General features: G+C 40.6%; 1 protein-coding gene across 1 annotated transcript in view; it reads left to right on the plus strand.

Moving 5' to 3' along the window:
* Positions 1-59: 59 nt before the first annotated feature.
* flt1 (fms related receptor tyrosine kinase 1) overlaps positions 60-14,434 on the plus strand; it is a 65,512-nt gene continuing 51,137 nt past the window's right edge. The window contains exons 1-6 of the mRNA XM_057824190.1: positions 60-249; positions 1,634-1,736; positions 2,252-2,460; positions 3,681-3,805; positions 13,432-13,597; positions 13,675-13,811. Coding sequence (XP_057680173.1) covers positions 186-249; positions 1,634-1,736; positions 2,252-2,460; positions 3,681-3,805; positions 13,432-13,597; positions 13,675-13,811 — 804 coding nt within the window. The 5' untranslated portion in view covers positions 60-185. The remainder of the gene's footprint in view (positions 250-1,633; positions 1,737-2,251; positions 2,461-3,680; positions 3,806-13,431; positions 13,598-13,674; positions 13,812-14,434) is intronic.

Consider the following 14,434-nt stretch of genomic DNA (forward strand, 5'->3'; position numbering starts at 1 on the left):
TAGGCGCGCGCGTCACGGAAGGCCGCCTTCCGGTGGCCCCCACTGTGGGAACTCTATAAATCCGCGCCGGGGAGCCCAAACGACGGGAACACGTCGCTCATGAGACCCTGAAGTCGCTTCTCCACAACGTCATCCAAAAAAGGAATTAACAACCCACGCGGCCCAAGTCTTTTATCAGCAATTTGATGAACACGATGAACTTTCTGCTCACTTCTCTGCTTTGTGGATTGTACGCGCTCTTTGCCGAAGGTCAGTCAGCAATGGCTCGCTTTGGGTGCATTTGATGCATTTTTGTGGGGGCATGTGGATTTTATGCAAGTTTTTCCAAGAGGATTTCAGGGGACTGAAATGTGGATAGAAATGGCGTCTTTTAAATTTCAACAAATAAGGAAAAAAAACAGTAATGTATACAATTACACTTTTTAAGAAAATGATACTGCATCTGTAAATTTGTCATCGAAATTTCATTATTTTATAATTGTGCTTTAAATTATTATTTTAAAGTGATGACTTTATGAAGGAACTGTAAATGTTTGTGCAATTTAAAAAAAAATGTATAAACAATGTGAGCTACAATTTTTGCAATTTTTAGAGAGATTATGGGGTTCTGTTTCGACCTTATCATATCATTTTTACATAAATATTTCTAACTTGTCATTGCAGTTGCAAAAATAAAAGTCAATACAATTTTTAATTTGGACTTTTAGGATTTTGCTTGTATTTGTGATTTTCCCTCCCAAAAATATTTAGTAAAACAGGTTATTAAAGTAAATATAGTTTTCTGTTTTTGTTTGTTTTTTTTCTCGACTCAAAAAAATATTTAGTAAAACTGATTATTAAAGTGAATATAGTTTTCTGTTTTAATTTTTTTGGACTTTAAAAATTTTATTTTGAAAATTTAAATATATAATAACTTTGAAAATGTTGTTTAATTGATATCTCGTCTAAGTTTATATCTATGTTTTGTCTAAAAGGTTTATTGTTAAAATCATCTAGAATATTTAGAGTTCCTCACTAATTAGGACTAAAAAAAGTTTTATTTTATTCATCACTTTTTTTTTTAGAATATTTACAGGGGTGAGTGTTTATTTTTAAGCATCTAACACAAATTGCAGCAGATTTTACAATACTTATCTGTTGTTTGTTACCTTCAAAATTATTATAATTTGGTTTGTTTTATATATACAGTAGATATATATATATATATATATATATATATATATATATATATATATATATATATATATATATATATATATATATATATATATATATAAACTCTATCGTTTTTAGAAAACTTTCCATTAAAAGGAGTCTTTGTCCAATCCTTGTCCTCATTGGAATAGGGAACGTCCACACCCGCATGTTTACCATATGAGCGAGAATGTGTCACTTAATGTCAAACTGAAGGAAACTATCGGAAGTGTGAGTAAGGCTACTTGCCACGAATGAGGCATCTGCGGGGAGCCATTAGGACGACAATGAATGGTCGCGGCCATCCATCTCACTGTAACGTTCTGTTTTTATACCACTTCCCTTTGGGCTTTATTGGAAACGGCACTGCGGGATGTTTTCCGATGCCCGGGGGTGTCCGTGGTGCCGCCCGCCTTAACCGTGTGCTTGTGTCCCACAGGTGTAGACGAGGAGGCCAAAGGCAAATACGCCGTCCCTGTGCTGGAGGGGACGCACGGACAGTTGGTCCTGGAGCTCAACCAGACCCTGGAGCTCAACTGCAGGTCACTTTAAAACCAAAAAATAGCTACATGCTAACAAGCAATGAAAAACGCCATATAAGGGCTAACAATTAGCATTGGTTTAGCTTCGATATAACAGTCTTAGAAACAGATATTTGAAAAAGATTTTTCCTTTTATTATCAGCTATTCACAAGCAAGTGTGGACCAAGGTTCACCGCTTAGTGAATAACTACGTGAGCAAATTTCTTTAAATAAATTCCTCAAATTATCATCGTCAAAGAAATTCATGATTAAATGGCTATTACCTTTGAGCCCCCCATTAAAAATGGCATAGTTTTGTAAAGGATATCACCTCATTGGCTTAGTGACACTTCAGAAAACCATTGTCATTTACCACTGTTAATCACTACACCAACAAACGCAAGTTATTAGCCAAATTTCCATGCCACATTCTGAGCATTCAGTGGATAATAGCTTCCCAATCAACATGTTCCACAAATGTATTGCACTTTTCCAACCCATCCTTCAAACAAATGCATGTTTCTTTGCTGTCCAGGGGTCGCTGGGAGCTGTCCTGGTCCTTCCCGCCCAACTTGCCTCGCGACCGACTGCGCATGGAAGAATCCCGCTGCGGCAAGTCCCAACGGCTGCACTGCAGTCACCTAAGATTGCTCGACGGAGCAGGCCCTCACCACACCGGCTCCTTCTTGTGCCGGTACCGACACCGAACACAACGGCAGACCTCGGTTTACGTGTATGTGGCAGGTAAGATGACACTTGCCTTAAAGGAGATTATTCTTGTTTTTCCGCAGTTGTACACCGTTTCTAAATGTCTTCACTAGTCTTTTTGAGCATTTTGACTAATGTTTCAAGACCTACAGAATCTTGTCATAATTATGTGTACATTAAGTATACAAAATGTATAAAAACATTTCTCCCAGGAAATTCGGATTCACAAACTGGGCTGATCCCATCTATGAAATGGTGCACTGTTCAATAGTGGTCGAAAATTGATATAATTTCAAGTACACACTTCGAGATATTACTCTCAATTCATTGGCTCCCTTGACAGCAATGAACATCCAATTCATTTTGACTTGGAGGGCGGGAGTTTGTAAAAATTTCAGTTTGACTTTCAGCAAACAGCGGGAGCTTTTTAAACAGGATGTGCTAAAAACAGTGTAGCCGATGATCTCTAAACACTTCCAGCGCAGTTTCAGCACCTTCGCGTCGGTCTGGATATATTTTTATATTTGTATATAAATACAAATCTTTTTTGGAGTGCAACAGGCCAGCTGTTGAAAGCCTCAAGCCTGGGCAGAGTTTCCCATGCAGGGCATCAGCCTTATCTGCCCCGCTCCAGCATCCTGTGCTTGAAGGGAGGAGGCCAGGGGTTGTGTGAGGGGGGCGGGGCAGAGAAGGGCGGGGGGGGGGATTGTCACTGGCGCGCGGTCAAGGTATGCGACCGTGCGTGCGAGGATAAGATGAAGGCTGCCGCCGGAGCAAAGAGGAGGCACAAAGTCTGCAGCAGTCGGCCCCTCCCTCGACCCCAGAGAGCATCTCTGCCCTCTATGTCCATTAGCAATCAAAGGAAGCCCAACTCGGTAGCTGGTCCTTGGGGTACTTTTGTTTCGGGGGCCCCTAAGACAAACAATACGTCGCTATGATTGCCTATGAACAATTTGCGTGTTTATTGTGTAAGGCAGGCGGCCATTAGCCATCAATGCAGGGGGGGTGTGGGTCAGTAGATGGCTGTCGTGGGGGGCAATGACAACAGAGCACTCCAGACTACACAATAGTGAAAGCAGCCACCGACAGAGTACAAACAGTCTAATATGGCACACAACACCGTTATAGTAAATGACATTAAATGATTGCATGAAAGTGGGATTGACATTGAGCTCTGTGGAACACCTATTTTATGAATCCATAGATAGGTGTGCATGTGTTTTTGGGGTCCCTGACCGCCAGTGTTTGGCTTTCAGACAGACGGCAGCCATTTGTGGACCATCCAGAGATGAGCCCCGATGTGTTGTACATGAAGGAGAAGCAGCCGTTGGTCATCCCATGCAGGGTCACGCACCCCAACGTTACCAGCACCCTGGTCAAGGTTAGTAATGTAATGTCGAATTAAGCCACTTGAAAGAAAATGCTGTCCAATCGTAACCAAATTAGAACCATATATGCTAAACATGCTGGTCCGCGACCTGACCCCGGATTAAGCGATGGATGGATGGATGGATGGATGGATGGATGGATGGATGGATGGATGGATGGATGGATGGATGGATGGATGGATGGATGGATGGATGGATGGATGGATGGATGGATGGATGGATGGATGGATGGATGGATGGATGGATGGATGGATGGATGGATGGATGGATGGATGGATGGATGGATGGATGGATGGATGGATGATGCTGAACTTCTAAGAACTTGAGTCACTGTGTAGGCAAAGCATGGCTGCAAAATTAATTTTATTAGCATTTGTGGATGAAATGTAAAATTTAAAATTTTAAAATTTCTGCCCTCGACAACTGTTTCACTTAGCAACATAAAATTTGGTTTGCTTGTCTGTCTTGAGTGGACCCACAAAAACTCTCAAGAAGTCATGTTTGAAAAGGCAGAGGAAGTCTGCCATTTTGGTTTAAGACAGCCATTTTGGTCAGTCATTTAGTCTATTAGTGGAGGTTCTTCAGAGACATGAGATATTACTGGAAATTTAGTTTGATTGCTATGGAAATGAAACAATGTTTAGTGGACATTTGTATGGAATTAAATTGAGTTGTCATTTTATGAGTATTTATGTGTAAAATATTTTCATTTTGCATTTAAAAATGTAGCCCCGCCTGTGGCTCGTGGCCCGGGTGGGGGGCGGGGGTGGGGGTAGGCGTGGGGTTGGTGGTGCGTCCCCTCCTGTCATCCATCCCTGAAGGCCGGTTGATGGGTGCGCGGGAGGCCCGGGGGACCACCCTGGATCCCGGGGGCGGGGGGGGGGGGGCGATGGCTAATTTGCTGGGCTGCGGGAGGAGGGATGGGCTGCGCTTGGACCCCCACCCCCCCCCGGGCTGGCTGGGTTAGGGCCGTGGCCCTGGGTTGGCGCCCGTCTGCGTGGCTGTCGCGTCCGGTGGGGCTCGCGTGCTGCTGGACGTGGTAGGGCATGCTCGGGTTGGGGGTCCTGGTGCCGGGTTTGGCGATGGGGCTGTGTAGGGTTGGTCGCCAACGGGCTTACACCCATAATAGATTCACACAATTAGTGGGTTCTAGATCACAGAACGGATTTGTGTACACTCTACCCCTTTCAATCACTTAGCTTATAGACACCCCCACCCCCGTCCCCCTCTTTCACTGGCCAATAGGCCCCCAAATGGTGTAAACCGGAAATACATCTCGCTGACGGTGGTACCAGCATATTAGTAATTAGTCTAGATGTTCAATGTATTTCTTGTTGTTGTTTGTGTATATGTTTCTTTTCTTTCTTCTCTTGTGTTTCTTTTCTTCTGTCCCCCCATAATCCCTTCCTGTTCGCTGCTTTGTCATAATAAAAAGGTATTTTGAATTATCACAATGGGAGTATGTCAGACTCTCAATGTGAAACATTAAAACTGTTCAGACTATCCGGGCACTTAGACTTCCATTCTCTGTGTCAAACAGCTAAACAGGACAGGTTAAAAAATAAATAAATTTTAAAAAATAAAAATTTAGCCCCTGAAGACCATTCAACCTAGCAAAATGAAACTTGGTAGACTTATCCATTACTTAAGAACTGTTTCACTTAGCAACATGAAATTTGGTAGGCGTGTCCGTCTCGAGTAGACCCACAAAAAACTCTCAAATGGTCATGTCTGAAAAGACACAAAAAGTCCCCTATTTTGATTTAAGACAGCCATTTTAGTCAGTCATTTAGTCTATTAGCAGAGGTTCTTCAGAGATATGAGATATTACTGGAAATTTATTTTAATTGCTATGGAATTGATACAATGTTTAGTAGACATTTTTATGTAACTAAATTGAGATTTTAATTTCATTATGTGTGGGCGGAGCAAATCGTCATTCCATGAGTATTTGTGTGTAAAATATTTTCACTTTGCGTTTAAAAATTTAGCCCCCAAAGACCATATAACCTAGCAACATGAAACTTGGTAGACTTACCCATTATCAGTAGGCCCACAAAAACGTCTCAAGAACCTGCCACCAAAAATACACAAGAAGTCAGTTGTTTCTTTCAACAAATAAGTCAAACGGCACAGACAAAAATTATTATCTTAGGTGACTTTTTCTATTTCTTAACAAGCTTTTTCCGATCTTTTTTTGTTTTGTTTTGAACCCGGCTGGAGACAGGACGTTGGGTCCAAAGTGCCCCGTTGGACCCTGGCCAGCATCACTTCCCACCGCCTCACACATAGTAGCACTCGTTGCCGCCAACTTTTTCACCGTGATGCTTAAAACAGCTGGCAGGAGGAAGCCCAAGTAGCTACCGTCAGCCCCCTAAAGTGCGCGCCATTGTCTCAGAACGGATCATAATACACTGGCTGCCACGTCAGTTGTCAGATGAGAGAATTTGTCAAACAAGCAGAATACATAGAAAGGTTGGATTTACAATAAAGGGATTAAAAAAAGATCACATTATGACGTGTTACGTTACTGAAACACCCAAAATAGCTTGTTGTTTCACTTCATTATGTAACAAATTGCTCATTTCCTACTTGATAAGTCGCCATTGATAAAATAACAGTCAAGTCTTGGTAAAGAAAAGAAAGAGGAAGAACACCATAGCAAAAATATCAAGTGAGAAGATTCGTAATCAAGCAGTTCAGTTTCAGTTTAGGAGGCTGTTGCTTATTCTGATCATGCGACTTGAAAATCTTTACATGTGTTTTTAATAGTTTTCCTCAACTGACAAATCCACAACAGCTCGGAGGCGTTTACGGGATATTTCTAAAAATAGCATCCTCTAACTCGACGTGATTTCAACATCCGGAGGTTGTCCTCTGGTGGCTTTTGCGGGACCGGAAATTATGTGATCTATTTTTAAAAAATATATATGTATTTTTAGATTCAGATGGACATCTTTCGTTTAATGGGATATGAAAGTTTTTTTTTTTTTTTTTTTTAATCTTTTAGAAAGTACTTGAAAACAAAAAATAAAAACAAATGAGGACAGAACTAAAAAAAAAAAAAAAATTTTTTTTAATTGTTTTAAAATTTTCTTTTAAAAAATGGATTCAAAAAATCCATTTCTTAATGTGTGTTTTGCTATTTTATTAAATAATTTAATTTACATATTTTGCTTTTATTTATGCCAAAGGAATATTTTACTATTTTAAATGTATTAAAAAAAACAAATCTTTTCGCTATTATTTAATTTTATTTTTAACTCGTTCAGTGCTGTAGTGTTTTTTCAGGTAAGAAAATTATCCTACAACATTATTTGTATAGAAAAGATCCTATTTCAAGTACATTGGTACCTCTATTTACGACATTAATTGGTTCTGAAAGTAGTCATGTAACCTGAAAGGTTTTCCATGTAAATGCCCTAATTCGTCCCAAGCACTTCTGAAACGCCACATTAAATTTTAAAATAAGGGTGAAATAAATATAAAAAAAATAAAATAAAACAAAAGCTAAACATATTTGAATCCTCCCATATACTTAAATTAACCGTTAATACTTGGAGTGAAGTAGATAATAGAACATAATGCAAAGGAAAAAGACCAAAAATATATATTTTACCTTTCGAGGGAGATGAAAGTGTTACTGCTCTAAGGGCTTCCTTCTCTTTCAAGATGGTGCATATCACCTATCTCAGTCTTGGTGACACAAAAACGCAAGGGCACCGGTGCTCTAATGGGCTACTAATGTAGTGAACCGTGTGTGGGCTTAAAAAAAAACAAAAAAAACTTGTGAGACAAAAACGCAAGGAGACTTGTGCTCTTTTGGCGAACACCTGCCCTGTGCATGTCATCATCCTGCGACACACAAATTGAAACATCATCAACAATAGGTAAGAAGAGAGCAGAATCGCAATACTGAAGCATGATGGGAGGCAGGCCCTTATGTCATTGTCATGACAAGACAGACAAGACAGATAAAACAAGACTGGTCCAATGTACATCTACTACATCCATTCAAAAGTGACATAATTTTCCAGATGACGCTTAATGTAAATATTCATTAGTGCTAGGGGTGTAACGGTACACAAAACTCTCGGTACGGTACGTGCGTACCTCGGTTTTGAGGTCACGGTTCGGTTCCTTTTCGGTACAGTAAGAAAACAAAATGCAAAATATAAATGTGCTAGTTGTTTATTACACACCTTTGTGCTTTCAACAATAGGAGCATTAGCCTATACAAAGCTAGAATTCTGCTCAAAAAGTAGCGGGTATTTAAAGATAATCCAACAACAATTTTCCTTTCAGACCCCGCGTATTGGTTAGCTTTCTTTCTGAAAGAAAGAAGAAAAAATAAGTCCTGTGCTAAAGAGAAAAGCAATCCCAACGACAAAAAATTTAAACATGTATTTTACAAATGAAATGCCTCAATGAATCCTTTTTTTTTTCTTATGATCGGTTTTCAAAAGCATTATTGGTGGATTTTCTCAAGTTAAAGCGTCAAACAGAAAGTAATACATTTAATGTACCGGTAAGCATGATCTATGTATAATTCTTATTTAATTTCAGGTGTTTTAGCTCATTTCAATTTATTTTATTTAAATGGGCTATTATTTATTTTATTATGTGTTTATATTTTACAAATGCGATGTAGTATTCATTTATATTTTATATTTTACGTTGTATAACTTTAGTTCCTATGTGAATATTAGTTCCTACTTGTTTTGTTGTGGTAGAAGGGTTTTGTATTGAACACGGGGCCGTGTTGGTTATTATTATAGCAGAGAAGACAGGAGTAAATCAGCAAAGACAAGTCAACTGTGCCCCGATCTACCACTCAAGAGATCTGATGGACTCAAAAAGTGGGTTACGATTGCATATTAGTTAGAAATTCTTATTAGAAAACCGACCGGATCCACCGTATTTTTACACGAGTGACTTCTGGTCTGCCCGATCCTAGCTACCGGTAGTAGTATTGACGCAGGAGGGTCGTATCTCGCGTCAAATAATATACTCTGCTGTTCTTTTCTCGTGCGTCGTGTTGAGCCGCTTCTGGGACACGTCTAACACGCGGCCACACTGCGACTGGTGTGCATTGGCTGATTGACTTTAACACCCGCGTTTCACTGCGTACTCGCGGCGGCTACGTTGTCGCGCCGTTGACGTTTCTGGGTTATACTGTCCTACCGTGTTGGTCCTCATTATAGTAGAGAAGACGGAGTAAATATAATCTACACAAAGAAACTGTAATCTACACAAAGAAACTGTAACCCGATCGACTCACAGCCTCGAAAAGTAAGGGTTACATGATGTCAGAAACTCGTTCGGTATGCCACCGTTCCGAACCGAGCACCACGTACCGAAACGGTTCAATACAAATACATGTACCGTTACACCTTTAATTAGTGCTCATGACAGTGCCATTTCCTAATTATGACTGCCTTATGACAGTCTTATGAACCCACTATCAAATAAAGTGTTTCCAAAATTTGTATTTGCACATTGGTGAGCTGGACTAGCATCAAGTGACGCCAACTGCTAATTTAGCAAACCAGAAAAGATTTTATTATTATTATTTTTTTTTTTTTAAGTGCTTTCTGGAAAAGACACCACACAACAAAATGAGCCGTAAGCACATACATTTATGTGACGTCTAAAAACGTTTTGTACAGTACAATATGTATTCATTCTGCTCAAAAGGGAATCGTTCTAAAAATAGCTGCCACCCTTCCCTTCATCCACTGACTGTCACAGGCTTTTGGAGTGTTTTTTTCCTGGAAGGCCTTTTCTTTTTCTCGAGCTGGCTCGATACAACAATACCCGCGAGGCCCCCCGCCCGCCTCACGCTAAGGCTGTGAAAGTGACGCTCCCCCCTTCCCAGCCCCTTGGTCAAAAAGCGTCCTCATATCCTGTAGTAACAGGATGCGAGGAGATGGACCCGGAGTCACGTTTCCCACATCCTGACTCCTCGGACGTCTCGGCCGCACTCCCTTGTCCTCTTACCCACCGGCCCGCGTTAGGTAAGAAGGGCAAAGAGGGCGCTGGGAAAAGGGTCACCTCGCTCCTACCTGTTCCCCCGAGAGAGGGTGGGAGGCTTTTCGCCGATGCGTGTAAACATTTCCTCGCCACGATATCCCAGAACACAACAAGGTTACGCAAGGATCTAGGCAACATGACAAGAAGCGAGAAGACCCCGCCGGGATTCGCCCGCATCTGGATGGAGGTTTTTCCTCTCAGGAGTGATATAGAAGGACCGGATATTGGAGGCCGAAAATACCGCGGGTCATTCTGTGTCCACTCTGGCTATGGAAAGACATTTTAGCCAATCAGGAAACTAACTGAAGAGAGTCATTTCTGTGGGAGGAAGCCAGAATAGAAGCAATTAACTCGTTGGCTGCCATTGACAGCGATAGACGTCTAATTCGTTTGAGAGGCTGGCAGAAAACTGCTGTGAATTTTAGTGAGTTCATCTCTAGTAGACATTCTATCTGTTTGAGGTGGGAGGGTGACAACGAATGTTCGTTCATTCGCTGCCATCCCTCCCACTTTAAATGGATTGGATGTTGAGCGCCGTTAACGAAAGACATTGAGTTTAGCAGTGTGGCTTTTCAATAAAGTGATTAAAATTATTGTACCATGTATTGTATCCTTACTTGCATGCAGAGGCGTCGCGTCCCATTAGGCAAACCAGGCAATTGCCTAGGGCCCCCAGCCAGCAGGGGCCCCCAGAAGGCCAACAGATTAAGCACACGCAGCTTTAATTCACTGTCGCAGCAACAAGTGTAGGGAGTGTTTCAATAACATGGAATCATTTGGCAGATTATCTAATGACTCTGTTATCAATCCCAATCAGTACTAGCCATGTCACGTAGATTTTACATGTTTAAAAAAGTCCAATCAGCTATTAATACCACATGATTGTTTAAAGAGTGACTCACCAAGTAATCTCTGGTAAATCCTTGCCGAGTTGTTTTACGTTGATTTTCCACAGGCCATCTCATTATTCGTGTGACTACTTAAAGAAATGGAGATTTTTTTCAAAAAAAAGTCTATTAATGGGTCTATCGTATTCCTCGTCGAATACACTATAAGAAAAATATAACATATATGCATTTAAACTAATCTAAACAATTTTATTAGCAAATTTAATACTCATTTCGGTCGGTAGTCCACCAATCAGTGGTTTTTACGGAATAATTTGAATTTGGTAGGTCGTAGGGCCAATCTGACAACTGATTTCACACAGAGGTATATACCTCCGCATCCGATGGTGGTATTTTTTGTTGTTACTCTTTCTTCTATTGCTCCAAGTCCAACTGTCCCCCTTACTTGCACATGCTCGAAGGGCCCCATGTTACTTGTTGCCTGGGGGCCCCGGGAACCCTTGCTACGCCACTGCTTGCATGCAGCATGATTAAATACAAATTATCACAAACTTTACACTTCTGTGAAGTTGCCCCCCCCCCCATTGGATGCAAATCCATATAAATATGATGTCAGACGTTTGTGATACGTTTGTACTGTAAAAAGTTTAGTTTGTGCTGCTATTGTTTTTGAGATATTTGCAATTCTTTTATAGGTCAATTTGAGGTCAACCAGCCCCCCATTTTGATTTAAAATAGCTAGAAATAGTGTCAATCATGTGTGCTTCATTTGTGTATCTGAGTGGGATAAGTCCAAGTAGCCACCTTCCTTTAATGCAGTATTAGAATACGCATAGGTGGATCTACTATTCAGGCGAAGTAGGCGATCGCCTTAGGCCCCCACCCAGTAGGGGGCTCCCAACCAGCTGCCGTTGCCCCAACGAGCAACGGCTTGGGCCACCGGAGCTGGCAGCACCCCCAACTATTAGTCATGTATAATTATGTCAGCATACCAAACAAACAAATAACAAAACAAAAAAGGCATTTGAATGCTGCATTTATATTATCTCTCCCCCACACACACGCACTACAATGGACTGTTCCACGACGACGGATCAGTCGCTTAGCTTTGCTTAGCTCCGCTTAGCTGTTCGTGAGCTTCACTTATCTCTCTCGTTTTTCACGCCACTAAGCTCGGTATTTTTACAGCTCACTTGCTACTTTGCACGTCGGCAATAGTTTATTTCGAACACATGAGCGAACGTGCTCTCCATGAGAGCCAAAGTGCAGTGAGGGAGAAGTTGAGAACAGACCACTAATGCCTCTTTTAACTTTCTTCTTCACACCAAACATAAAATACAAGACAGCACACCCTGTGGCGAAACAATGCAGTACAGTCCCAATCAGTCATACAATAATACTCAACAGCTGCTTAACAGGATTTGCTAACGAAAAAAGATTAAATCTATTAGTGACACCACAAGCAATGACGAAGAATGTGTACGAAGAGTGTAAAGCTTTCGGTTAGCAGTTTAGCGAACGTACCTCCGGTGAGCATTTCAAAATAAAAGCACGTCATGTTCGTCATATAAATAACGATTTCTGGAGTTAATCCCACATACTTCAGAATTAATATTATAATATGTTGAGTAAATACTGCAAAATACAGATTCTACACTAAGAATAGCTCTCAAATGACACTCTTTATGACAAATATGATTGTATACTATAATAATAATGCTAGAATTTTTTTTTAGAATTGTTTTGAATAATGTTGGAAAGGCAAAGTCAGAGTTCTGAATCTGTTTACTTTCCATTCTTTTGCCCTATTAAATGCTATCAGCATTTAACCTCATTGTTTATTTGTGATTAATTATTGTTATTTACATGATTATTTGTACTTTAATAAAGAATTTAAGTGTTCCAAAATGGTTTTGTGAATTAATAAGCATCAACAAAAATTTCATTGCTAAATTAGTAAAAAAAAAAAAAAAAAAAAGAAGACAGAAAATTATTACATTAGTCGACTAATCGTAAAACTAGTCGGCTGACTAATCAGTAGAAAATTTGTTGTTTAGGACAGCCCTAGTGTACCGGAACATATTTCCTCCACACTCTTCTCACCTTTTTAACCCCTGACCCATGAAGAGGGCCCCTGGATATGTTCGCCTTAGGCCCCAAAATTGCCAAGTCCGCCACTGAGAATACGGAATGGCTGCGAGTGACATCATCACTCGAAATTAAAATCTCAACATCTATGAAACGATAGCAGCGCAAACGAAAATTTATGCAACACAAATGAGCATAAACCAATGGCACCATTGCGGTTCCGTTCCATTGGAGATGGGGGCTGTGTGACGCCATCACTACAAATTAAAAGCGTAACATCTGCAAAACCGTTGTGGCACAAACAAAAATGTTTACAGCACAAACCAGCCGTTTGTACCTCTACATGCAGGATATTCTGCGTATTGCCTTGGTGACCGAAACAAACACTGAACAAAAATGGTAGCGACACTTGGCCCCTGAGAGTTACATGTGGTCCCTTTTTGACCCCTGTTTCAGAAAAATCCTGGAACCGCCACTGAATTTCAATTAAAAATTACAATACATTTACAACCAAAATAAATTAAAAAAGAAATTAGTAAAGTCTAATCAAATTACCATACAAAAATCCCAGTCTGAGTCCGATTATGTTTCTAGGAAAAAAACTAATCCATTTGTAAATTTGCATTTTTCTTTCCTGATTGCTCCTACAGTACCCAAACTACAGCTTGAGTCCGGACCAGCGGAACATTTTATGGAACAGCAAGCGCGGCTTCACCATCCGCACTCCCACCTTCTACTACATTGGACTTTTCTTCTGCCAGACGCTCATCGACGGCATCGCGTACAAGTCGCGCAAATACATCGTCCACAGGCCAGGTCTGCTGACTCAATAACGATGCTTTGCTTTTATTCTGAAAGATGCCACATATCCTTCTTCCTGTGTGTTGTCCCAGTGAGTAGCATTTTGGAAATGTATCTGAACACCAGCAGTCACGTCCAGGCCTTAAGAGGAGAGAGGCTAGTGCTCAACTGCACTGCCACTGGAGAGCTAAACACGAGGGTTAACATGTCTTGGGACTACCCTGGAAAGGTATGTAATTGACCTAATAATATTATTCTTAACATTAATGTCACATGTTAAGATTAGGCATGAAATAGTGGTGCAAAAGCCTAAGGAAGGTTTGAAAAATTACCCCACCCAGAGGTGCCGTATAGATGGGGGCCCACAAAGAAAATTAGAACATTAGTTAATCGTTTGCAAATTTAAATATTTATCATTATAATTTTAATAGGAATAAAACGAAGGGTTTCGTCTTCTTGTTTTGTTTTTGGCAAAAAGTAAACACCCAGAGAGCATATGTATTGCCAGCCACCCCCCCAACCCCCGTATTTTCATTAAATGGTTTGGTCCGCCCTTCCTTCAATCAAAACGGGAGCAGCGATGCGCACTTATACCATGCTAACACTGATGTAGGTTGGACCTACAGTAGCAAAATTAATGGTGTGTTACCCTCTTCCAAAACAATGATGTCATTTTACATTTCTAACAGTGGCTGCTGCTGACTGAAAAATTAAACTTCTCATATCTCTAATATCTAATGTGGGTGTGTGTGAGGGTTAAATCATGAGCCAATCAAAGGTGCATTTAGGAGGAAAAAATGGACCGGCACATTCAGCAAGTGAAAAGATGTACATGTAAATCCAAACATAATC

The sequence above is a fragment of the Corythoichthys intestinalis genome, chromosome 20 (genome assembly GCF_030265065.1).
Source record: "Corythoichthys intestinalis isolate RoL2023-P3 chromosome 20, ASM3026506v1, whole genome shotgun sequence".
Lineage (NCBI taxonomy): Eukaryota > Metazoa > Chordata > Actinopteri > Syngnathiformes > Syngnathidae > Corythoichthys > Corythoichthys intestinalis.